Source organism: Centruroides vittatus, unplaced genomic scaffold (assembly GCF_030686945.1).
Source record: "Centruroides vittatus isolate TY-2023 unplaced genomic scaffold, ASM3068694v2 contig_3060, whole genome shotgun sequence".
Taxonomy (NCBI): domain Eukaryota; kingdom Metazoa; phylum Arthropoda; class Arachnida; order Scorpiones; family Buthidae; genus Centruroides; species Centruroides vittatus.
In genome coordinates this window covers 966,846-993,700 of record NW_027121964.1, presented here as the reverse complement: position 1 = coordinate 993,700, position 26,855 = coordinate 966,846, and the positions used below count along the sequence as shown (strand labels likewise).

Below are 26,855 nucleotides of genomic sequence, written 5' to 3'. Positions count from 1 at the left end.
CTGATGACTTATATTTTTACCGGAGATCGTTTTATACGACTTACTAAATGCACAATATTCTTTATTATTCTAATGAATTATACATGCAACAAGCTATTGTTTTGGTCTATGCAAAGTTTGTCGTCACTAAAAGCAATACCAGTTGTATTTCGGAAAAAAAATAAATATCAATTTCGTAGACTTTCCATGTTATAAAGCATGCTCTTTTAAATTAATATTTACTTGTAGAGTTTGGTTTATACTGCTAAAGCCGAATGGTATTATGTATTATGGTTAGAATGCTAACTGATTAATTTCTGTACTTTGTGATGTCTACAATTTCCAATAGTTTGTAACGACTGAGTTTCTTTTTAACCGCCTTTCTATCCCCATTAATCTGACGTATTCTCTAATAATTTTAAATTGTGAAAAAGTAAATCTTTGAGTTTACTTGAGTTAGCAATTAAGATGGTATCAGTATAATTATAATTCAAGAATTATTATTATTTTAAAATAAACAGGTCAATAGCTATAAACTATTATAAAATGAGACGAGACACACTTCTAAAGATAATTTGCCAAATTAGAAATGAACCACAACCCAGTGTATGTATGCATATGTAAATTCTTCAATCTTTTTGACTTCTGCTGTACAAATGCTGCAAAAAGTTCGCTGAGTTCAGCGTTATATCCATATTTGCTTGTCGCAAGTACTTTCGACAAACCTTACTGTCGTCGTCTTCAGGCGAGTGCATAAACTTGCCGAAAAACTTTAAAAAAAGAACTAATCCGATGCAGAATAGAACGCATAAAGTTTATGCACTCTCCTGAAGACGATGACAGTAAGGTTCGTCGAAAGTACTTGCGACAAGCAAATGTGGATATAACGCTGAACTCGGTGAACTTTTGCAACGTTTATACGGTGTTTGGCGTGAAAATTATCATACTGATATTCTGCTGTACAGTTTACTGTCCATCCACTTTGGTTCCTAGAGCCAAGAATGTACCTTTTTGGCTTCTGTGTAATCGTGGGAGCCCTCATTCTTCATGAGTCATTTACTCATGTTGTTCTCTAACATTTTTTGACCCAGGGTAAAACAGGTGGCTGCATATCTGTATTTACTGTTCTACACATATACATACATGGACTGTATGTGGATAAGCCAAATTTACAGCTTTATGGCTCTAATTGCTCATATCACTGGGTTGAAAACACTTGTGTTGAATTAAAATTAAGATGTTGAAGTAGGGTTATTTTAAGTGTGTCTATTTACTGTTTTGCATCTTATAGTATAAATCTTTTAAGAGTAAGAAGGAATCTATCAAAAATTGTCAATATAGAATTTCATTTTAATAACTTTTTTCTATAATTCATTCATTTTTTTTATGAAATTAAATGTTGGGTCATCTGGCATGCTTGGTTTCAGTCTTGCCAGATTAGCCAAAATTGCTAACAATAACAACACATCTTGGACCACTAATTACATACCTCCCATATCTCTAAAGCTATAATACTATAGATTATAATAATATACTGTACTGTACATATTCAATATTGAAACTTCACAATAAATTAGGATCGGTATTAAAATCTGGTTTTTCTGGGTTACGTTGTTTTTTATCTTCATTTCGTCTGTGCACTTTTGTTTGGTTCACAACCTTACTCTTGTATAGGAATACAAGAGTTAGGTAACCCAGAAAAACCAGATTTTAATACCGATCGTAAAGTTTCAAGTCATCCGCACAGGTTAAAACAATAAAATGTATATCAGGAATTATATTATGAATGCAAGCTACAAAAAATAAATAGCTGAGAGCAAACTGATGAAAGAAAAATTGCATAAAATCTCCAATTTTTATTTTACAGGTACATAAACTAATTGAATCAAGAAACAATTGCAAGATAGATATCAAAATATTTTCTAATATGTAATAATTAGAAAGAGAACAAAATCAAATGCACATTCTATATCCAACTAAATAACATATACAAGTTTTTCAATTGAGTTTTAATCAAACTCAAATAGAGCAAAAGCAAATACCACAATATTGAAAAGACTCGAACGTTGCAATAATGGAATAATATAAATAATCATACAAATGACTATCTCGAGAAATGAAAATAGGGCAAAAGTTGTCATTTATTTCTTTGTTACAGCAATAAGAAAAGACAATTCATAATCAAGAATAAAGCTAAACTGAATAATTTTGATAAAAAAATAATAATAAATGCAGCTGGTGAAATAATAATAATAATAAGTCTTTATCTCATTCCTGCTGCTTTTTTTTATTAAGAGTAAATGAGAATTTCAAATTGCTTTCGGACATCAGAAAAGGAAAATGAATAATTAGAATTGTAGAAATCTTTAATGAAAATAACATCAGGAGAAACACTAAAACACAAAGACTTCAATTTATTAAAAGTATCATAAATAAAATCGTTATTAATAACAAATTTATGTTTAGAGATAGAGTAGAGATACTAGGAAGAAAACCCCAAAAAGTTTCTAGGTCATAGGCAAAACAGCCAGTTATAGAATTAATTTTTGCAACTAATATTTACTCCTTTCTAAACTTCACTTTTATAAAATATTCACTCAAAAAACCTTAGACGAGTTATATATACTACATTAAAAGGTTTTTCAATCATTTTAAACGATTTTCGGGAAAAACATTCCAATAAGAACAAACACCTAACCGGTTTTTTTTAAAAAACAGTTAGGCATTTGTTAGAATAAAGTTATATATTCTGCACTAAAAGGTTAGTGACTTTATGGTGTACAGTAACTTTATCTAATTCTAACAAATAGCTTTGTGATCAGATTTAAATCCGACTACTAGATAAGCAGAAACAGAACATCCTTTTACAAAAGGTAAGTTCTAAGAAAGCATTATATCGAGTGGGACAATTAATTCTTTACATAAAATAATCGTGTGAATTGAAATATCTATTTGCAATGCATTAATATTACATAAAGTAAAATCACAACATAAAAACTAACTTAAATGTCGAAAAATTAATGTAAAAACTCAAAAATCTAAATAAAATTTCATAGTTTTAAAGATGAAGAATGTATATGCAAATTATCTCGAATGTTCGTCTTGAAAAATGAAAGTACATACAAACAAATAATCATAAGATAGAGAATAGATATCTCAACAAGTAATATAGAATCAAGATATTCAAAATACTTTATTATTATTATTAATAGCAGGATGAGAGAAATAAGATACTAAGAAAACATCAGCCTACCATTCTGGATAACCCCAGCATTGAATCCAGGCAAGCAAATTCAATTTTTCATGAATGGTAAGTCCCAGATATGTTGAGCCCCATTTCACCATCTAGTCACCCCCATTGTTGTTTCAGCTGGACCCACAATGGCTATGTTAAAGTGGGACCCTCAATGTCCACCTGAGAACCCAATGTATTAATAATAAACCAAACATGCCGTAATTGGGCTATTTTTGCTGTTATTAATAATTTGATATTAGAGGGAGACGTTAGGACCATCTCTTATATCGAAATTAATAATTAAATAATTTACATAGCTGGAAACTGGTATTTTATTCCGACAACTGGTAAAATTAAGAGGCACGATTTTAGTCAGCCATTCTTCTAAAATGAAGAAAAAGTGAACAAATGATCAAGTTCTGTATAACACTCGGTTTACTGACATACTGAGTGAGAAAACAATACTGCATATTGCAACTACAGAATGAAGCACTTGCAGTTCAACCAACTGGTATATATAAAAGTACAGGTACATTTCTCATTTCTAGTTATCAGTATTAAGCTATAAACAGCTGGACTGACACTCCACAATTCAACAAAACCAGTAGAGATGTTCATTTCCAATTTGAGTGCAGTTCCATACAGTCAGCAAAAAAGGTTAGTATTTTCATAAAATAAATTCTGAGTTTGAGATAGACATCTGTAGTCTATTCAGTGGAGAACCAACAACCCTGCATTTTCTGTCCATTGCACTTTTCCCAAATTTTAATTTTCAGTTATGTAATGTTGACTTCAATTCTCATTTTCCATTTATAAAAGCATGTTAGGCATAAGTGCTAATATAACAGCTCATTGCTACATACTGCAAGTCAATTTATGCCCTTAAAAAACACCTGCTACATCTTTCTAATCACCAGGATACATTAACAATGCTATTGCTACACTTACATGCAGAACTTATTTGCTTCCATCCTTACATAAGGAGTTAGGTTATTGCAACAGCATCCCACAAAGCAGGATAAACAGATGCAAATTTTAAATACGTCAATAACCGGCACATATGTCACTCTTCCCGCCTAGGTGTTAATTACAAAGAAAAAAGAGCTAACATTTATAAACCCATCCATTCCATGCCTAGGATCCACGTCATTCTGCATTGCCAGAAAATGCAAGCTTAATCTTTTGATTAAACCTCGAGTAACCTTATGCAAACTTCTGCAATGAGAGGAATTATCCATGCTAGAAAAAGTGGGGTTTATTTGATTCCATTGTGATGATAACTGAATAACAAAACCTTTATATTGGAACCATAAGAAAATTACAAATCAGACTAGTTGAACACCAGAATGATATACTTAAGTACTCTATAGAACTTTCTAGTAATATGGTGGAACGAAATACGGAATGAGACTTCTCTTCTTGTACAGTGTGTGGACAGAAAAGTTACTTTCATTTGGAAGGTTTTTATTTATTGAAAAACTAGGACCATGTAACAAATCCACACGAACTCCCAAGAATTCGGGTATCACTTTTTTGAAAATTTAGATAATGTGTCACCGTGACGATATACTCTTACTACTGTTCCTACTACTGATATTTTTTCACTAACTATTCTAAGTTTGTTTTTGTAACTTAGTATTTAAATTTTACTCATGTGAAGATGACAAAATGTTGAAAGTGCTTGCAATGGACAAGTAGTAATCGTTAATGCCGATACCGATTCTCATTTTTCAGCGAATTCTTTGTGTGGCGAACGTAGTCTTTATATTTACAAGAAATTTAATTACTCAAAAGTCTTCGTACATTCAAACAAATTGTTTGAACTTCACGAGAAAATCCTATTTAACAATAAATAAATTATCCTTTATAAATGAATTTTTTATGAAACTGGCAAAGTTACAAAAATATCAGATTTTATTTTCTCCATTAAAAAACAATAAATTAACACAAAAAATGAGGTTACAAAGACAATTATAGAAATTTATTTATTTTTGTGATGTAAAAAGTCTCATCCAAAATTTCAAACTAACAAGTTTATGTACATAATCTGTTCTATTTATGTACATGACATTCTTACTGTTGACAAATTTAAATTAAATCATGATATTTCTGCCTTAAAACAGTTAACAATATGTGCATATAATTACAAATGATAAAACAAAGACCTCTATCAAAGTATATATTTATGTATATATATAGATATATCACAGAAATTCTTTGCATTTTAAATTGGTACAAATTTTCCTAAAAAATGTTGGTTTTACATTATTAAATGATATTTTAATGACATTTTTAAATGAGTGAAGAAACATTTTATAAATAAAAAACAGGCACTGAAAAAATATATATTTAGTCCTTTGCTTTATTTCTACTTTTTTTTTTTTCTTTCTTTCTCTGCTAACACTCCCGAACTGGTTACCAAAGAATCTAATTCTTTGGCATGTCAGTTATTGCAGTCAGTTATATTAGCTTCATGCTTCATATAAATGTCCAAGTATCTTATCTCCTATTGATACGCTGTTTATTATTATTCATACCATTACTATGGTTACCTATGGGATGTATAGTTCGGGGCGAAGAAGGTAAATTTGGTCTAGAAACTCCTCTCTGGCTATATAAATTTGAACCGTCTCCATTACCTGTAATGATTTTAAACCAACGTTAATAGAAATATTGAAAAATTATAATCATAACAATTTATAATTAAATATTAAATTTGATAATCAAAACACCTTTCCAAAAGTCAAGAACCCTTATTTCATTAAGTACTTTTGAATGCTAAGATCATTTAAACAATTCTGAAGTATTAAAATAATTTAATGATTACTTTAGCGAGTAAAATAATTGCCACCTTTTTTTTTGCTAATTTTTTACTCCTTTACTAGTTTATTGTCCTCGTCCATAAAGGTTTCGATCATTTCTCTACACACACAGTATATACAAGTTGTGTCTGAAAAGTTTGATGAATGATCCCATAGTTGAATAACTGTGCTGGTTAGGATGTTGCGCTCACGCAGACGTAGTGAGACTTGCCAACTAGCGTCCCCTAGCGTCAAAATCATAACAGTTAAACAGAAGTGCATGCAGCAAACAATGCAACGCAGTCAGTGAGGAGTGTCACTGCAAAAGGGAGCAACACGTGAACATTACAGCACTTCCTTGCTACACGCCAGGTGACAGGTCTTCAGCACTCTCCGTATTTGGCACCTGCAGATTTCTTCTTGTTCCTTGCTTAAAAGGCCTATGCTTTTCTGACATTGCGCAGATCCAATGTGTGACAACGATGCTTCGCGCAATACCGAAAGAAGTGTTTGCTAACAGCTTCCAGCAGCTGTACAATCGATGTCAAATGTGTGTTGTCGCTAACGGCGATTACTTTGAATGCCAGTAAAAGTATTTTGTTTGTATCTCTTGTTTCCTTTATTTTATGAGACCACTCACTGAACTTTTCAGACACACCTTGTACATAGGATGGTTTCTCCTCTTTCTCGTCTGCAGTTCTTAGTTTAGTAGTTAATCTTATTGGATGTAATTACATTGTTTTACCCCATTTAACTCATTTCATAAAGTAAATTTAACTAGAACAGCATTTATTGTCGTCATTCTTCTATAATTCTTAATTTTCGAGAAAACCAAAAATACTGCTATACAACGGTAACTAATAATAATTTTGGCAATCTTTTCCTAAGTAATACTTGCAGGTTCAGCTCCTATAACAAAACTGAAAGGAAAGACCAGCTATTAAAGTCAAACGGGAAAAACTTATTGATGAAAGTCCTTTCTATACACTGTAGATTTATATCTATCACTATTATGTTTATAACTATAATGTTACTATTTCTTATGGAACTTCACATTTAACGTGTACATGATTTAGAGTGTATTATTTTATAACACAGTATTGTGAATACACAAATTTTTTGGGCTTTTCATGTGCATTTTTCTGGCTAGTCTAAAATCTAAAATATTGATTCAAAGAGATTTGAATAAGATTCCAGATTTTAATCATGTATTGCAATGTTAGATTTTGTGCTTTTTTTCACTAAGAGAAGTAGAGAGGAAGTGAAGATGAGCTCTAATCTCAAAATTGCTGATTGCCAACTACTATCAAAAATAGTTAATAAATTAAGAATTCTTGATTTATTGAAAGAGGCGTGTTTAAGGGAGCTAAAAAAAAGTCATTAATTTGGTAAACTTTGTTTTAAAATAAAGAAATACTATGAGAGAAAACGTTTTATAGCACATAAATGCTTTTGAGTTATTTCACTCATCTTCATGAAAAACCTTTGCTTTGAACTATGTAACAATCGTTTATCACTTCAAAATATTTTGAAAGTTGAAAGAAAAATACAATTACTAGAAAAGTACCAAGCTACAATTTTAACTATAAAAAAAAATTAAATACAATTGATATAGATAATTATCAAATTTCAATAAAATTGGATCTTACCCCTTGGACAAACAACTGAAGTCGTAAGTGATCCGTGGGATGGGTTATTGGTAGTTACAGGTATTGGTTGCTGAGGTGTTGGTGATCCTCTCTGCTCCCCTTGCTAAATTTAAATAAATTTACAACATAAAATATCTTAAACCTTAAATTCAATTAGTGTTAAATTTTAGGCATCAAAGCATCTTCTATATAAAGAAATGAAATGAAGAATTTGAAAAAAATTCGTAACTAATTTTTGGCCAAGTTTTAGCATTATAATGCCCTTAGTCACTGACCAAGAACTAAAAGGAAAACGAATGTAGAAACTGCAGCAGCAAAAACTATTAAAGACATTACAAAACTATGCTTCCATAATTGCTTTGACTAGTAGTATGGATATTGGGAAGTGTGCGCAGCTTTAGATGTTACTACGGAGGTGATGTCGTGAGTGCACGTTTAATAAAGCCCGTGCTGGAATATTTTTCAAACGTGGTGGTAAAAAAAAAAAAAAGGAACTAATTTAATTTTTTTATTTTTAAAATTGCTATATTTTTATGTAAATTCTCAAAAATTACAGGTTTAAAAAAAATCATCAATTGGTTTATCAATCCATCTAGGCATCCAACTAACTCCAAGATAGTCTGAACTATGTAATTTCAGACTTAGTTCATTCTAGTTTGATACAATTGTAAAAATAGTGAACAAACATTAATCCAACAACTTATACTTTCATATTTAATTTTTAATATAAAGAAAGATTTTCAATAATTTACTTAGATTGACATCAGTCAGTCTTTAATATCAGAATAAGCATGTCCAAAATATGCAATCTGTTTATAATAATAATAATAATAGCTAAAAAACATTCAAACAATAAATCTGTCAGCATTCGATTTAGTTTCTTCTTGAAAAAATTCATTAAAGATGACCGAAAACGTTTAAATATTAATAAATACGGCTGCGGTTTAAAAGGGTTTTAGGAGTAGTTTATTTTATTTTAATGCAATGCAGTCAATGAAGAATTCATATTAACACATTTCATTTGTCGGCAACTTTGAGAATTTTGTAGAAGATAGGGAATAACTGTTGAATCAAAGTGCTTGTGTTATACAGTAGAGCGTCGTTTATCCGAATCAATTGGGGACTGGGGTTGTTCGGATAACAGATTATGTACGAAAAAATAAATTTCAACATGGGATAGGTTAATATTTCTCCATTGCCTATCGCTTCGCATTGATTTTCATCGATTTTAAGCCTAACAAAAATTTTTATAACAATAATCGTGGCTATTGTATTGTTAAAAATTATTTCTGTTTTGTACAAACAAAAATATATTGAAAAATATAACAAAAAAAATTACACTTTAGAAGTTAATCTAGTATCAAAAATATTCGATTCGGCACGACACAGTCCGACTGGAAAGCTTTCGGTTGATTGGCTTTTGGATAAATCGACACTACTGTAATTGTCTTTGTAGTTGTATCATCATCATAAATACTTTAGTTATCATAAGAATTAAATAGGAATATGTTGAATTTTGTCTGATTTTATATTATAAAGGTAATGTCGAAAAATCTACAACTATATGAAAACACCATTACTAATTTAGCCAAAGACGTCTTATATATTCTTATATATACTAAACTGGAAAACAAAAAAAAAAATATATTCTTACTAATTTTGCTTGCATTTGTTGAAGATACTCTGGATTTGGATCACTCATGTTAGGAGCTTCAGAAAACAACATGCAAAATCTATTAAAAAATAAATCATCATTGATATGAGAAAATTAGATTGAAAAAGGTAGATTTATTAATAAATTACCAGTATCTGAGAAATTTGACTGGCTACAAAGAATATAATATCAAATTAGATCTACAGTAACATTGAAATTGCTTAAATTTTTGATATTTTATAAACTACTCACTCTCCAATTTTTTGAATATCACCTCCTTTCCCTGTGTATAAAGTCAAACAACCTTTCCATAATGAAGCATACCTATAATATTAAAAGTAATTATTTTTTAACAGCAAATGAGTGTTTAATTTAGCATTAGGTAAAAATTATTGAAACTTAAGCTTAGATTTACTATATTAGAACATTGTAAATAAAATAAAAACATTTAAATTGTATAATGCTCTAGAATGCTGTTCTTTCTATGACATTTGATTTGTTCTAGAAATCTGTTCTTGCTATAACCTTCAATTAGCTGAAGATGGAATGTAACTTGGAAAACTTTCAGAACTGTTAATCTTAGTGGCGTAGCGAACATAACTGGCGCCCGGGGCGCAACACTTTATTGGCACCCCCTCCAGAAATATATATAGTTTGTCTTGGAGACCATTTGGGCACCCCTCTGCGAGTGGTGCCTGGTGATTGATAGACCCCCCTTGCACCCCCCTCACTACGCCACTGGTTAATCTTTCCCAGACCTCTTGTCTTCAAGCAAGTAATGTCACTGTTATTTTTAAAAAAATCAAATAAGGAATTCTGTTGATTTTCCATTTACAATGTATGTTCAAAAAGTTCCAGGAATGGGTTAAAAAGATCCTTTTCCTTTGTCTTTTTCTAACGATCTCTTGTCACTTTAATTTGTTACATTTTCCTTCAATTCTTCTTAAATCCATCTCTTGTACATAAACATCACAAAACCCGATAAATTCGTAACACCAAACCACCACTGGATTACACCGGACTACTTTCCGCAACTATATTTAATTACTAAATAATTTGTCACTAGATGGAAGCATTAGGCACCATCTCTTATTAAATTTAATAACTATAATTAAATTAATAGTTACTAAATAATTTAAAATATTCTGGAAGAAAAGAATCGGCCCAGAGTGGGTCTCAAACCCGCAACTCAAACGGATACATTGCTAGTTACACTATTGTATAAATTGAAAATCGGATGGAAAATGTATTGAATAAATCATATTTGAAATATATATCAAATAACACTAAAATAGAGAGACTTGTGCAAAGTTTCTAAAGAAGTTTAGGGACTTACTTTATAAAGGGACTGAGTGACAGCACTGGAAATTAACATTAAAAACTTGATAAACAATTAAGAGAGATTCAGATTATACATTACTACTATTTAATCCTATGTTTGCCTGTCAGTTTTTGCAGTACAGTTAACATATGATCGAAGCAAGAAATGTTGGCAATTTAATTACTGTAGTGGGTGCAATATAATGATCAGTATTTAAAGGACTGGTTGAGAGTGATACAAATGCACACCATCAGCCATATTCAGGGGTTAATAACAAAATAAAACAGTTCAATAATGCTTATTTACATAAAGATATTGTAATCAGGGTCTCTTAATTTCGGGATTTTAACATTTGAAATATGCCAAGCTAAAAATTTCTATTTACCCTTTAGTTAATTTGCAAATATCACCAGACTGGATGTAATTTCCTGGTTCGTCCCAAACAGAAAGATTAATACAAGCTGAACGATCAGCTATTTTACAGGTTCTCACTTCGTGACCATCTTTTGTTGTATTTGGCCTACCTATAAAAAAAAATTAATAGTATCACATTTAACATTAAGTTAAAATTTATCTAAATATAATTTTTACGAATACTACTAGAATAATTTCTTGTCTTAGTTTTAAGTTTAGTTGCCAATTTTAATAATTGACAAAAAAAAAAAACAATACAATAAGATGTTATATAACAATTTACTCTCACTTATTTTATAAATTCTCAGATAAATGAATGAAATTAAATTTATATAATCAAGAACAAAATACACATCATGAATACTGAGTGAGAGAATCGATCTTTATATAGTAACACCGAGAAAGAAATGTCCAAATTAAACACATTTGGTACTTTTGAAAATGCCTTAAAATCGTTACCTTACGATTAAATTTACTAGTAAGAGTCATTCAAATATGTCATCAATTTGAACTCCTTTTTGACTATCCTCCCATGACATTTTGTCACCAATTTTTACACATCTCCATGCTGATATCATAGTTGATCTACCACTCCTAATATTAAAATCAAGCATTTCTGTAAAACAGATCCACAGTATATTAATTTATATTTCCAGCCAAGGTGAGGCTAATTTTAAAATTAGGTAATAGAAAAAATTTACCAATTTACTACAGAAGAGTCTGATGACTAACTTTAATCTAGAAATTTCTTAGTACATAATAAAATACAATATACCAGTATACATCTTTTAACAGTATCTTTATCTGTAAAGGTTTAATTGTTGCCATTATCCTTTCATATTAAAAAAGTTCTACTAGAGTGCTTCCAATAGAACATATTCAGTACTAGCAGATAAGCTCGGCATTTCTCAGGCAAAAAGTAACGATAGAGAAGATTAAGATTATTAAATTATTGCCAAACTTACCCGTTTTCACAGAATGCAAGAATTAGGTCCCCCTGTTTCCAGACTAATTAGAGAATTTTTAGATGGGTCTAAAAATATGTTCGATTTTCTGCAAAAACACAAAAAACTGCATCTGCACCTGTAAATCTTGCACGCTGCTTTCTCTTAACACTTCAGTTGTTAACACTTCCCCCGGGGGAATTTCAAAAAATCCCTTCTTGTGTACATTCTCGTGACGTACCTATTAAAATGCAATCAAAAAGCAAAAAACCGCATCTAAAATAGTATAAGCCGAGTTCTTTAGGATAAGCCTTAATCCTGTGTCTCTCCCCCCAGCAGGGGATAATTTCAAAAAAATCTCTTCTTAGTGTACGTTCTCGTGACATAATCTAACTGTGTACCAAATTTCATCTTTCAACTTCCAACCGTTGGGCTCTGTGCTTATCATCATCATCAACCCATCTTGATAAGTATATATAACCTGTCACAGGTGTGACATCAATATAGTAGGTATATAAAAACACGCACATATTTGAATGCAACATTGTGTCAAAATTTCAAAGTAATTGGTGAAGAACTTTCGGAGATTTAAGATTTTGAACAAAAACATTTACATTTTTATTTATATAGATTTAGTGCAATACTTCTGATAAAGTGCAACTTTATACATCCCCTTCTCAGTGCAGAAGTAACTTGAAAGATCTCTCAGTATTGTTAAGAACATTCTTTATTTAAACTCCAAGGAAAAAGTAAAGGCATTCAAACAATCAGTGTAGCTTCCCTATTTACAGAAATTTGTTTATTGAGAATTTATAAAATAAAAAAAGGTTCATTTCAATTGTCTTATTACTTACGAATAAATTAAAGTAACGAATCTCTAATTTGTATTTTTACATTAGTTCAAATTAAATAAGCATTCATCAGTAAAAGTACAAAAACAAGGAGCAAACATTTAAGTATAATATAAAAACTAGTGTTGCAACGAATAGTATATTCGGCCTCAGGCCAAACAGCCGAATATTTGGCCAAACTATTCAGCTTGATAAACGCACGTATGAAAATTGGTGCACAAACTGCATTATGGCAAGGACCCTGCTCTCTATTGGCCCACTGTCACTACACTTCGCCAATCGTGTTAATTCTTGACAGTTGTAGCAGACAGACAAGAGCATCATGGCAGTATGTGATAAATAATATCAAATGTGGATAACAATGAAATGACCTACATGTGTAAATAACGGAAAAAGAAAAGGACCGCGAAGTGAAAATAAATATGAAATTGAGTCGATAATATAATCAAACAAGTCGAGGCAGCTTATTGGCGCAAAATTCGTGGTTGTCAAGGCCAAATAATTGTTCTCATAGACTTCAGAAAGCTAAATGCTTGTAATGAGTCACTTAGCGTGCATGGGCGAAAGCCCAGGGCAATTCAGGCTACAAAGCTGTCTTGAATCTGAAAATCATAACTGTGACTTATACCAACGTCCTATCTGTCTCTTTTCTCCATTATCACCAGGCTATGAGTCACATAATTGTAAAATGGAAAATCTACGACCAAAAGTGATGAATTGAAAGTATCGTGCACGCACATTATGATGTATGCATAGACATACGTGGACTAGAGCGATAGAGGAAAGAGAAACAGAAAAGCAAAGACGAGCACTTAGAAAGAAGGATAGGCAGGGTCAGACCCTCAGATGTGCGACGATTCTCGAACAAATAGGTGTGCACATGTGCTGATCTTTGTAATTATAAATTGCGAATACATGCGACTAATATTTTGTTTTTTATTTTGTGCAGGTTAAGTTATAAATAAATATAAACAAACAATACTAACCCGATAACATTAAATCTAAATAACAAAATGATTAATTTACTGTGCTTTTGTTATTTCTTACTCCTGTTTTTAGGTATTCGGCCGAATACCGAATAGTAACCGAATATTTGTTGCATCACTAATAAAAACACCAAAACAATGCATTTAGATTTTAATATTCATTCTGTTAAGTAAGTCGTATTAAAACTACTTATCATCTACAAATCATTATATAACATTTATCAGCAAAGTTATCAGCATTATATTTTGTTTTTGCATTTCGGTTTAGAAATACTTGCTAAACAATTGATTATTAAGATTTACAAGCAAGTTGAGTTAAAAGCTGCAAAGACATTTCTGCTCTAAATTTAGCTGGTAATTAAAGATTGAGATTAATCCATTCTATCATTCTGTAAATTATTTTATCACCTCATTAAAAATAAACCAGTTTAGAAATTAGACTACTCTTATCAAACTACTTATGTAAAGAAATTTAAAGACTTTTGGTCACCTGCATGGCATCTGATAAATACCATAACCTCTAATAATTTAGCAATTGTAGAAGCTTCAGATACAAGCCAACATTTTGAAAGAACAGTTTCCAATGTTCTATTCATAAGTGTATAATATAAAAGCTCATGAATGAGTATGAATATATAAATATGTTAATTGTGTGTGTCTAGAATATGCTGTGAAGGATAATTTTGTATAATTTATTAAACAGGTCAATGAGGAAATTCTAACAGCATTCTTTCGACAAAATGATACAATAGCAGTCGTTAATATTTCAATGAAGTTATTAAAATTGCCAAAGATGAAAACATTTAAAAAATTAAATACATTAGATTATTATTTATTTTTTTATTGCCAATTCTTTAGATATCTTTGAATTTTCTCCAGTTTAAAGCAAAAATTAGTGAAGATATTTTCACACAAAAAAACTTTTCAAATTAATGAAAAATGCTATCAGGTCGATCAGATCCTAGCGGATAATATTTTTACTTAACCTTGGATTTAATGAAAATTTGTAAATTTGAAGGAATTAACTACTAGAAGAAGAAAAAACAGCTAAAGTTGTAACATATATTAAACATTAATTATACAGTATCTAAAACTACATCACAAGATTAATTACTAGAAGATAGTGATAACTTTTAAAGTAATCCTCACTTTAAAAATTATAAAATGTCCAAAGATGGACACATGAAAATCAATTATTGAGAAATTTACATATTACTAAACTGAAGAAATTTGTGTGTAAAATTTAAATTTAATTTACTTATCTATATATATAATAGAGACGAGTTGATGATGATGATAATAATAATAAGTGCAGAGCCCAAACGGTAAGGAGCTGAAAGTTGAAATTTGGTACACAGTTAGGGTACGTCACGAGGACGCACACTAAGAAGGGATTTTTCGAAATTCCTCCCCACGGGGGAGAGGGACAGGATTAAGTCTTAACACTTCCATCAACAATGGAAGTGTCAAGTGACAATGGAAGTGTTACGTAACAATGGAATTGTTAAGAGAAAGCGACATGCAAGAGACAGATGCAGTTTTTTTCGTTTTTGCAGGAAATCAAACATTTTTAGATTCATCTAAAAATTCTCTAATTAATCTGGAAACGGGGACTCAATTCTTGCATTCTGCGAAAATGAGTAAGGTAATAATCTTAATCTTCGGTATTGTTACTTTTGCCCAAGCAACACCAGGCCCACCCGCTAGTTATATATAATTTTAAGCAATTGAAACTAGGCAAAAATCTTACAAATTTAATGAGCAAATAACATTTGACTCAGCTTAATCTTTGGTTAAATTTTACTTGCTGAAGTGATATAAGGTACAGTTTTGTTTGTTTACATATTAAACTGACCAAATTAAGCATTGAAATGATAATGATTGGTACAACAAAAATAGCACTTTAACTTGATACAATATTTAAAAAAAATGAGAAAATATGATCAAACATATTATGTAGGATTGACGTACAGAATGCTATGGCAGCATCTTATAAGAAAACTATATAGAACAAGCCAAGAGCTATAGTATTGATGTGATGGACACTAGATATGATGATCCAGGTTTATTGGAAACACCTCGTAATTGTTAATAGCTGGGTAGATAGGCAAACAATCTGTGGGTGTATATGTATATATATATATATATATATATTAAAAGGAAAATAATCTGTCCTCACCGAAACCAACACTTTACAAAGAAACAGCACATAAGTAGGTTATACTGAGTCACACGTGGTATCTACAATCCTTCACTCAAAAAGCCACTCGTTAACTTCATCTGTGGACTCTTCTTAATCCTTTCCACAAATTCAAGCAAATGGAGAGAAGATATTTGTGTAGGGATAAGAGACAAAGACTTCACTTTTGACTCAGACTTGGAATTGAAAGACAGCTATTTGTTTGCTTCTGTAACAACTATTCTTTAATAGTTGAATAGTTTGATTTTTGAATAACCTTTGGCTGTATACAGAATATAGATTTTTATCATATAATTAATCATTAACAGATCATTAATTTTTGTTTCATAAATTTGTCTGCCTTTTAAATTTTAATTATAAATGAGTTAATATTGATTGAACTATTGGGCTACCTAGTTTGATTAATGGACCAATGCTATATATCTTTTCATATGCAAACTTAGAATTATTATTGCACCTGACTCGTTTGTCTTAAGCCGTGGTCACACCACATGATTTTCAGCCACGCAGGCGACTGCAACTGCAACGAGCGCGAGTCTTCTTGTAGTCACACACTGTTCACTGGCATTGCAACTCAAAAACACACGACCCTATAATAAACCAATAAAATTACAGTGGCTTGTTTTAAACTTCTTTCACGAGTTTATCTATATTTAAAACAATATTGTTGTTCCCAAACTAAAAACAATCAACATTTTATATCCAGATATCTAAAAATGGTACTTACAATCAATGCCAAGACTTTCACTTATCTCACGCCATGCCTGTGCTTTTTTATCCTTTCTTCAATAAAATGGAGAATTAAAATCCCACAAACATTCGTGACACTGAATTAGCTCAATTAATCTTGATTTAGTTAAAACTATCCATCACCTTGCTTTCCGCCATTATTTTCTAACTACAGTATTTTCAATGTTGTCACCGTATGATGTGGCAAATAGACCATTTGCAAACATGCATCCAATCAACAATCGGCACAAGTAGAACAAACTTCTTGTTTCTAGTTGTGGTTGCAGTCGCACTAGTTTTTGAAGGGGATTTACTAGTTAACAAGAACAGTCATTGCAGTTGCATTGCCTATGCAGCTGGGAATCGCATGATATGACCACAGCTTTAGACCAGGGGTTGCCAAAGTGGTTGATATTACATTATTAGGGATGTCAATTGAAAAATTTAAACAAAAATCACAAATATAACTATATATATTATGTTTTTGAATATTGTTTCAATGAATTTAATAGTACATCTACCCATCGAGTAAAATGGCTACAGATCAAGTCGCACAGGACAGATGGAAATTGCCAAGTCCATGCTCCGATTCTTACTTACATAGTACATGTCAAGCATTCGCAAGCTTGTATCCGATTCACAGTAAGCCGACTTTATTAGCACCGCTACAGCTGTTTTCAAGCTGCCATTTGTTTAATTTTAGTATTTCACATATATACAATAAATGAAATGTAAAATTAAAAGAAATGTATTAAAATAGTAAGAGCTGTTTTTTTCGCTTGTAACAATCTTTTTGGTGGGAGTCAATCAAAAAAGTTTGGTGACCTGTCTTAAATAGTTAATAGACTGCTATTTTAGACAACAACTTTAAAAAAAATCCTTTCTAACCTTATCTACAAGCAATATCAATACCCAGAATACACATTGAAGGTCACGAGTCTACATTTAACATTGTAGTGTGTTCTGTTTTAATTCAATTTATCAAGAGTCACGGCAGTGACTGTGCCAAATAGAAAAGTCAGAGTATTTAGACAGAAATCAGAGTTGCCAATTTTTGGGGATTGATTTCTCCTCCCTCAAATGCCTATAACAATTCTGAATATCTTGTTCAAATGATACTTTGTTTCTTAGGTAGTGTGCAAAATTTCAGGGTTTTCCTATAAAGGAGTTGCCAAAATGTAATTTTAATAATATAAAAGCAATTAAAAAGTGCAAAAACTGCCAAAAATGCTATATATTTTCTTTGCGTGATCCAGCACTGTAGACACTCTTAGAGAAAAAAACTACAGGGTCTAAAGTTCAAATTTTATTGTATAATTATAACTTTCCTTGTAATTTTAAATGATCTAGCCAGTTATGCTGCTGTATGTCCCCAAGAGTATATTAAAAGACTCAAGACAGCTCTCAAATCTTAATGTCAGTTGTTCTGTTGTATGTCCTAGAGTTCTGTATATAAAATTTATTGCCTTTGGATATGCCATTGTTGGCTCTATTTGTCCATTCTTATCTAGTATATTCCGTAAAGCTTGGTTGTCTGAAGGTATTTGTCGGCATGTTTGAGATGTTTGAGTAGGTGTATGCTATCGAGTGTCTTATCCTACAACTGTTAATTGCCTGTAATGCACTGCATGAGTCTATATATTATTGTTCATCTGTGGTTGATGATCTTAAGACTGTTAGAAAAAATTTATTAAAGTAATAATTTAAATCACTTTATACAAGTTTAAACAGTTATTAGCACATATTTCATTCTAAGTCTAGTATCATTTGATTTTCTGTTTGATTTCAAACTATGAACCCAACATTCATAAATCACTTGAGTTTGGCTTCCTAACTGCCATAATTTTTCTTTGCTTTTGACACAGTCAAATTATCCTTATAAAAGCCTTTAGCTTACGGATCAGCACTAGCATCATCTCATTTTTGAATTTTTAAAAATTACAAGGAACAGATACATTGTACCAATCTTTTATAGCTTTGCAGTAACTATGTAAAAAAGTATTATTACGTTTACAGATTACAAGGAACTATTGTAGCATTAAGAAAAGATTATTTTACACCAAAGACAATGTGACAAATGTCAATAAGTTTTGAACTCTCATTCTTCCACCATAGAAATCTACACATCATACTCATCTCGTCTGACTGATTTGCAAAACCACCTGTTCAATATCAGTTACAATGCCTATTGCTCCAAAACAATACTGGATCAAAAATTCAGGAGTCTGCTGAGACAAACTCAGTCCTTTAAAATAGTGTACTCAACACATCTCTGCATCATCATCATGAGATGGATGACTAAACCAAGATATATCAAGATCACTGATACAAAATCTATCTTTACTGTATCATGAAAGTGAATCAATATCTCTTATAATAATTTCTCACAAACACACAATATAGTCTACACCCAATCTCTAATTCCCAAATCTTAGAAATCTCAAAATTTTGTAAACGGGTTACCACGTTAATCATGGCCAATGTGTTCTTATACACTAAAATATACCATCCAAATTGAGTTTCCATGGCTGAGATGACCATTAAAAACAGCAACAATCAGGAAGAGATATTTTCTTGTCCTGACTGTTGCAATTTAAGGTTCTTTACTATATCTTTCTACACATGTAAACAGTGTGATGAGATCTAACAAAGCTCTAATAATATATAATTCTCTCTTATATTTCAAAACAAACTATAACCATCTACATATTATGGTAGAAGACAACTGCATAGCAAACAATGACTGTTTTCTCACTTTTTTTAAAGGCTCCTGCAGTTCATCAGTAGACAGTGTAATGTCTTCTTTCACAAATGAAAAATTTAACCATACTATGACAAGTTTTGGCCATATGTCCAAACTTAATACATACAAATAAAGCCTTTATTATCAAGGACTTCCTTGCTCTTCTTGATAGAAGCATTTGGACATTCTTGAGTAATATAAACACATTCACAAAAAAAGATACTGAAATGTAAAATGTTGAGATCAAAGTACATAGGCTGTTTTTTTTCAACCTCTGATGGCCCAAAAAACACACAAGTGTAAATAACAAAATGAATTTATTACCAAAAGTTAGGTACAAACATGGTTACTTTTCGACATAATCACTGCAAAGATTGAGGCATTTGTCTATTTGTGGATGAGCTTTGAAATCCCCTGTTCATAAAATATTTCCACAAGTGACTTGAGATGAGCCTTAACATTGTTTTGAAGATCGTCATTAGTCTTGAACCTCTGCCCTCCTAGCCACGTTTTCAGTTCAGGAAAGAGATGAAAGCCTTTTCACCTTTGATGATCAAAATTGCAGAATGATTGTACATGTCTAAGCTCAGTAGTGGTCTGTTAGATGTCAAGTTAGAATATAAACACATTTGTGGCTATTTAGGAGCCACACAAGTAGTGCATTGCAGATAGCAAGCTGTAAAAAAGTGTTTCCAGATCTCACTATGTCTCATTAATGACAAATGTCTCAATGCTAACAAAAAACAGTTTGAATGTGGATATATGATTAGCCTGCATGAAGGCAGATTTTCATACCATAACATTGCTGCTTGTACAGGGCATAACACCCTGACAGCAATGCACATGTGGAGACAATTTACTGAAGAGAAAATACATCAAAAATTACGCAGGCTGTACATCAAAAATTAAGCAGTGGTCCAAATAAAATATGACAAACCTTTTCCACATGGCAGTGACAGACCAATTCTGCATCATCAAAAATGTTAGCAAAGCAGTGGATCACTGCAACAGGTGTGGCAGTCTTCCAGCACAGTTTGACACCATCTGTTTTAAAGGGGACTGGTTGTACACTTCTCTTTACAGTGGATTCCCTTGACCATGGCAGATATTTCTTCTTCCCTGGCCTGTCTGTTCACCAGCTATGTCAGCTATTGAACATGTCTTGGATATGGTCACTCGAGCAACTGACTTGTAAAAGTCCTTCAGTCATGAACTATGGACATGCTTGCCAGGTGGCTTATATGCAATTCCTTAGGATACCATCCAAAGCCTTTTCAATTCGTTGACAACATATAGAATCTCAGAGGCTGTACAAGATACCGATTTTATCAAATAATAATCATTATATTCTAAAATTTTAAATCACTTCAGTAATGTGTGTTACAAATTCCATTCTAATCGGATAATTCCTTCATAATGTTGCAATTTTCACAATTAATAGTGTAGTCACAACATTTCTCCTTTGAGTAAAACCTTCTGCAAGTGCAATTATTATTCTTCAACTTCACTCCCTAGAAAGTTCATCAGTTCTTTCAGTAATCTTTCTTTTAGTGTATCAAGAATCCACATCCACTTTATGGTTCAAACTGGTGTCTATCCCAGACCTTTACAACTTCTACTTGAAGACATAACTTCACAAAACATAAGATGGCGGCATATTTTTAGTTGTCAGGCCCATAGCAATGTTTGGCAAATACATAAATTGGTGCCCCTTTTAACTTAAATAAGTTGCAGAATGACGACGTGTATTATAAGAATTTATTATATAAAAAAAACTTCAAAATAAAAATACTGTATTCAATATGTATCCACAGTTCTGACGTTCAGATATAGATGTATAGATATACATTATTAAACCACTTCTTTCCCGATTATAATCTATTATATATAATAGATACGAATATTTAATTAAAAAACTATATCTAAGAATACCAACCATTATATATACTGTATCTTACATTCAGTGCATATGTGCAACTGATTGATATATAACATTATAAATATATACAAACTTAATGATAATAAATAGCTATTAGTGATTTTATTTTTAAAAACATAATTGATATATTAGTATGTTTGAGGGAAAAATGGTATTTTATTGAAAAAACTGTGTTCTATGCATTTATGTTTAATATAAAATGATAAACCTAATTGTAAACATAAATTGAATATCATTTGTTGTTGTTTAATTAATATCTTAAAGATATTTAATATTTACATTCACAAAAGAACCCAGATGATGATAAAGCATAAAAATTAAACAAAAATAAAAGTTGCTTTATCTTAAGTTTAAAGACTAATAAATGCATTGTTGGGGTCAAAGTTCACGGGAATTCCCCATAGAGCTATTTTACTTTTTAAAGAAGTAAACTAGCCCTATGGGGAATCCCCTTGAACTTTAACCTATCAACCTAAAAGCTTCACAAGCACCTCACTGGTAATGAGACTTAGGGTCGATTTACACACAACAGTGACGTGCCGGCACAGTGCAGTAAGCATCGATAAATATCACACATAGCCAATCAGAATTTCATGTACGATACTTGTATGATTGACAGAATACAGATCACGTGTCGTAAATGAAACTCTGATTGGCTGTGTGTGATATTTATCGACGTTTATGCACCAAATGGTCACTGTGCCGGCATGTCACTGTTGTGTGTAAATCGACCCTTAAGTTTAAAATTTGAGCTCTCTAGACCTAGTAGTCTCTCTAGGAGTATCTGCATTACAAGACAAAAAATACATTTTTTTTTTTACAATTTTTGCACTTTAATTGCTTATATTTTGGCAATACTTTATGGAAAAAAAGTCAAATTTTTTCACACTACCTAAGAAAGAAATTATGTTTCAAACGAGACATTCAAATCACTTTCAGTACTTAGGGGTAGAAAAAGCAACCTCAAAAATTAGTAACTCATCTGCGTATATAAAGGGAATAAGTGACTTTTTATTTGACATGGAGTTACTATCATGACTCATATATCTTAACAGTTATGTCTTAATATCAAAATATTTAAAGAACTTTCTAAAAAGTAATTTCTTTTGTCAGAAGTTCATATAAAGAAGAGGTGGTTTGCTAAAAGTACATTATTGTACACAAAGGGAAGGGAGGAAGCAAAAAAAATGTACACGATTAACACACAACCCTTTAAGCATTTTATATGACAATGCATAATTAATTGTTTGAAAATGCAAAGAGAAAACAATAGTATTTTTGGTGTTTCCAAATTTTTTAAAAGTACGCAACTCACTATTTCATAACTATTTTTGTATTTTATCACATTGCAAAAGACCTAATATTGTATTGCATCATGTTCCATAATAATGCTCTTGTAGTGAGGTACACTGCAATCTGCAACAATTGTTTATGGTATTTTTTTGTTGTTCTTTTTAAAGGAATTCTACAATTCATGTCAAGCCAATGAGAAAGATAATAAAACAAGAAAAATTCAGATAACCACAATAATGTGGTGGCTCCAGTACTACCATTAGTTGTTTCCTAAAATGACACCAGTGCGCATTTATGACCGTGCAACAGTAAAAATGTTTCAATAGAGAATGCTAGATCATCAGATTAACTAAGATATTTAGAAGAGTTCAAATAGTTCAGTGAGACAAATAGTTTAACTTCTGAATATTACAACTAATTTTTCTATAAAGTAGATTAGATTTCTTGAAAACCAGTATCTAATTCTGTTGAGATATACTCAATATTGTTGGATTAATTAAAAACAAAAAACACTAGGCAGAATATATTATAAGTTGTGAAGGATATCTTCTCTTAATCAACTTTACTTAATTTTATAGTAAAATGCTCGTCATTCAACTTTCAACTAAAATTCAATCTTCAAAATTTTTCTTTTGCAAAGACAGCATACTAAAACAAAGTCAGTTTCAAAACTGACAAATACAGAGCAGACTCGCCAAAACACTATTATTGATCCAATCCATCGGATCAGCTCACCGGCTAAGACTAGTACGATTAAAAACTACAGGAGAGTATTACTAACGGATTGCTACTTTGTCGGTCTTAACTTAATATTCACTTTTTCGGCTCAAAATTTTTACCCGCCTACACAGTTATCAAAATCAGTAGATACGCAAAATTTTCTCTTACAATAAATGCATTTTGTGTTAATAGTTTTAACGTTAGTTTTTACATGCTTACAAAACAGACTATTTTGCTTGTTTTTTTTAATTCTACGCAGAGCATTTCTTAGTAGCAACTCTATAGCTTAGTTCACACCGAGCACAATTTGTCGGCGAAAGTGAAAAACGGAGCGAATAACTCGTCAAACACGACTCATTTGATGGGTTATTCCCTGTTTTCCACTTTCGCTAGCAAATTGCACTCACTGTGAACTAAGCTTTAATTAAAAAGAAATTTTATATTCAGATTTACGAGATTTTTATACGTTAAGCACATTTTACTCCAAGCAACGTTGGGAAACACATTAAATCTTTAACCATTAATACATTCCTTGTTTAATGTTACTCTTGGTGCCAAGATGGCAGCTCGTCTCCGATTCCAGCAAGGAAACAGTGGGAAGCACATTCTAACCTAACCTATTCTAATAAATTACCATAATTATTAGCAACTAAATTATTAGAATAGGTTAGAACGTGCATCCCACCGTTTCCTTGCTGGAATCAGAGACGAGCTGCCATATTGGCACTGAGGGTAACATTAACCAATTTCTTTAATTCAATACCAATAAATGAAGGTTTTTGTTTAACTTTTCAAAATCATGAATGAAAAACTTAAAAAACAAGAAAGATATTCCTTTTCAAAAGTAAAAAAGGATGCCTTTTGACTATTGCAGACATCACTTTTGTTAAAATTTTAATTACTTTTCAATTAGGTGAAATAATTTGCAAATATGACAAAAATTTAGGGCAGCAACAACAAGGAAGAAATTAAAATCTATATAAAGTTTAAACTTGTAAAGAATCCAAAACCGGTTGAATAAAATTGATTTAGTTATTAATAATTCCACAATAGGAATTAACTATATTGGATTTAAAATACATTATCGCTTTTTCCCCCCAATTTGATAACTTTATGTGATGAAATAAGGTTTTCTGGACGAGCCTTTTGTGAAGTACAAAATCCTTAAAACTGTAAGAACACACACCATTACCTATTTCTAAGATGATAAAAATGATGTTTAAATTCTTCATTCCTGGTTTCAAATCGCGAATATTAGTTATTTCCATCGTACGCAGAACAGAAATATATAGGAAACTGCAATTATCGTTTTCTCCTGCCCGACATTCAAAGACTGGCAAGCGACACTTCCACCGTCACGGCAACATGCTGACTACACTGAAATCAAATCGATTCATCAACGTTTATATATCTGTACGCATGTATACCACGCCACCTAACGTTCGTAAACTGTATTAAAAGTTTTTTTTTTTTATCGTATTCTGTCAAAATTTTAAGCGAATTTTATTATATAAATCTATATTTGTTTTTACGTTAATTGTTAATTCGACGGCGTATAATAATAATACGTTATCTTACGCGGTGATATTAAACGTAAAATACTCTTTACCAAAGCTTGGCCTACATCTTTTACTTATAATTTTAAAATGAAGATAAATATTTGTTTTGAATTCGCTAATTGTTAATATAAAAATTATCTCTATTAATTTAAAGATTTTAGAAATATAATATCTATGTTTCTAATAAATCATGGAATTTAATATTTTGTTTCTTCGCGCGGTAATAGCCAGGTTGAGGCCGAAGTTTTCAACGCGAAAACGTGTACGTCGGACGTTCGGCGCCGTTGACAATGGCGTTTGGAACGTCAGTGGAATCATGCTCGACATTCCAAACGCCATTGTCAAACTTCTAGGCTTACAGGAAGGCGGCGCCGAACGTCCGACGTACACGTTTTCGGGTTGAAAACTTCGGCCTCAACCTCGCTAATATAGTTTTTTTATTGCCTTTAAAATTTCTGAAGTTGTATCTAATACACATGCTAGGGTTTTTTCAATTATTTGAGATGTTGCTTCATGTCTTACATCCATTTACTCGATTCCGAAGTTATTTAACCACTTTCTAATTGGAAAAAATCACTTTGCTCTAGATATAATGAAATGCAAAGACCGTTTCTGATCTTTTAGTGGACATACGGCAATAATAATACAGTACCATAAGCAATTATATGTCAAGAATAACACTGAAGTGTTAACTCGCCTCGTGGGAACTAAGGCGTTTTTTAGCAAGTCCATAATGGGTTCGGCTAAGCTCACAATGGGGCAACCGGGTGATGCAGAACAGGGTTTGACATATTCAGAAAAATTCCTCGGGTTTTTTGATCTGTTTGGTTTCGATCCCGGGTATCCCAATGTTGTAGGTTGATTTGAAATAAACACATTTGAATCACATTTCACACCAAATAAAATTGTATATCAGGAATATATGTAAGTCTGTATTTTGTTTTATATATATTTCTTACGTCAGAGTATTTTTACTGAAAACGAAGTAGTAGATCTAACCATCTTTAATTGACGGTCGGATGGCCGACATAGACGATCTGCCTTCCGGGAGGTTTTTTATGAGATACTGGCACCTATTTAGGTGTTACAAACGTGAAGAATACTCTACGTAGCCAGCCCGTTGGCGAGGCGTAAACCCACGACCAACTTTGTCTATGTCAAATGGTTAATATGGAATGTGCAGCTCTTATAGGCCATGTACTCCGAGAGAACGAGAATACGGACGCATGAGTCTGATTAGACGGCCTTATAGATGGAATGGCCACACGCGCGCGGGGAAATAATGCCTTTCGGGAGGTCTTTTTATGGGAAACTGGCCCCTATTCAAGCGTTACAGACGTGGAGAAAGCCGAAAAACTTTACGTGGCCGCCCGTCCGAGCGAGGCGCGAACTCACGACCGAACTCCACTTTTTTTAACAAAAGCCCTTCAAACTAATGATGTGGATAATTCATCCAATCTTTTCTGTCTCCTCGGATCCTTTTAATAATTTTAACTGACAGCCGAAAGGATAATTATTGTGTCAGTTTACTTCTCCGGGGACCTGGAAACGAATCCAAACAGGTTAAAAAACCCAAAAATTTTTCAGGGAGATGCATCCCGGATTTGTTGAGCTTCTCCCTCATCATCCGGCCGCCCCATTGCGGGCCTTCCCGAACTCACGATGGACTTGATAAAAGAAATTGTCATTAAATGCTCAAATGTAATTATAAATATTTAAAAACTTTATTAATTATTAAGTTATATTATTATTATTATTTTTATAACAATATATTTATATATATATTCCCTCCATATTATTTTAAATTTTCGGAATGGAAAGGTGGCAACACTTATTTT

General features: G+C 31.8%; 1 protein-coding gene across 1 annotated transcript; it reads right to left on the bottom strand.

Moving 5' to 3' along the window:
- Positions 1 to 5,126: 5,126 nt before the first annotated feature.
- On the bottom strand, positions 5,127 to 24,854 carry LOC136972902 (SOSS complex subunit B1-A). Its single transcript, XM_067267564.1, has 6 exons — positions 24,651 to 24,854; positions 11,025 to 11,163; positions 9,571 to 9,642; positions 9,319 to 9,397; positions 7,665 to 7,767; positions 5,127 to 5,853 (listed from the first exon to the last, which is right to left on the bottom strand). The coding sequence occupies exons 1-6, from the start codon at positions 24,724 to 24,726 to the stop codon at positions 5,714 to 5,716; spliced, it is 609 nt and encodes a 202-aa protein (XP_067123665.1). The 5' UTR covers positions 24,727 to 24,854; the 3' UTR covers positions 5,127 to 5,713.
- Between the last annotated feature and the right edge of the window lie 2,001 nt (positions 24,855 to 26,855).

Coding starts and splice junctions, on each gene's coding strand:
- LOC136972902 (XM_067267564.1), bottom strand. CDS start 24,726: ATGGAAATAACTAATATTCGCGATTTGAAACCAGGAATGAAGAATTTA. Junction 9,643..11,024: donor ATTTGCAAATTAACTAAAGG/GTAAATAGAAAT, acceptor TTAATATTATAG/GTATGCTTCATTATGGAAAG. Junction 5,854..7,664: donor TTCAGTTGTTTGTCCAAGGG/GTAAGATCCAAT, acceptor AAATCATTACAG/GTAATGGAGACGGTTCAAAT.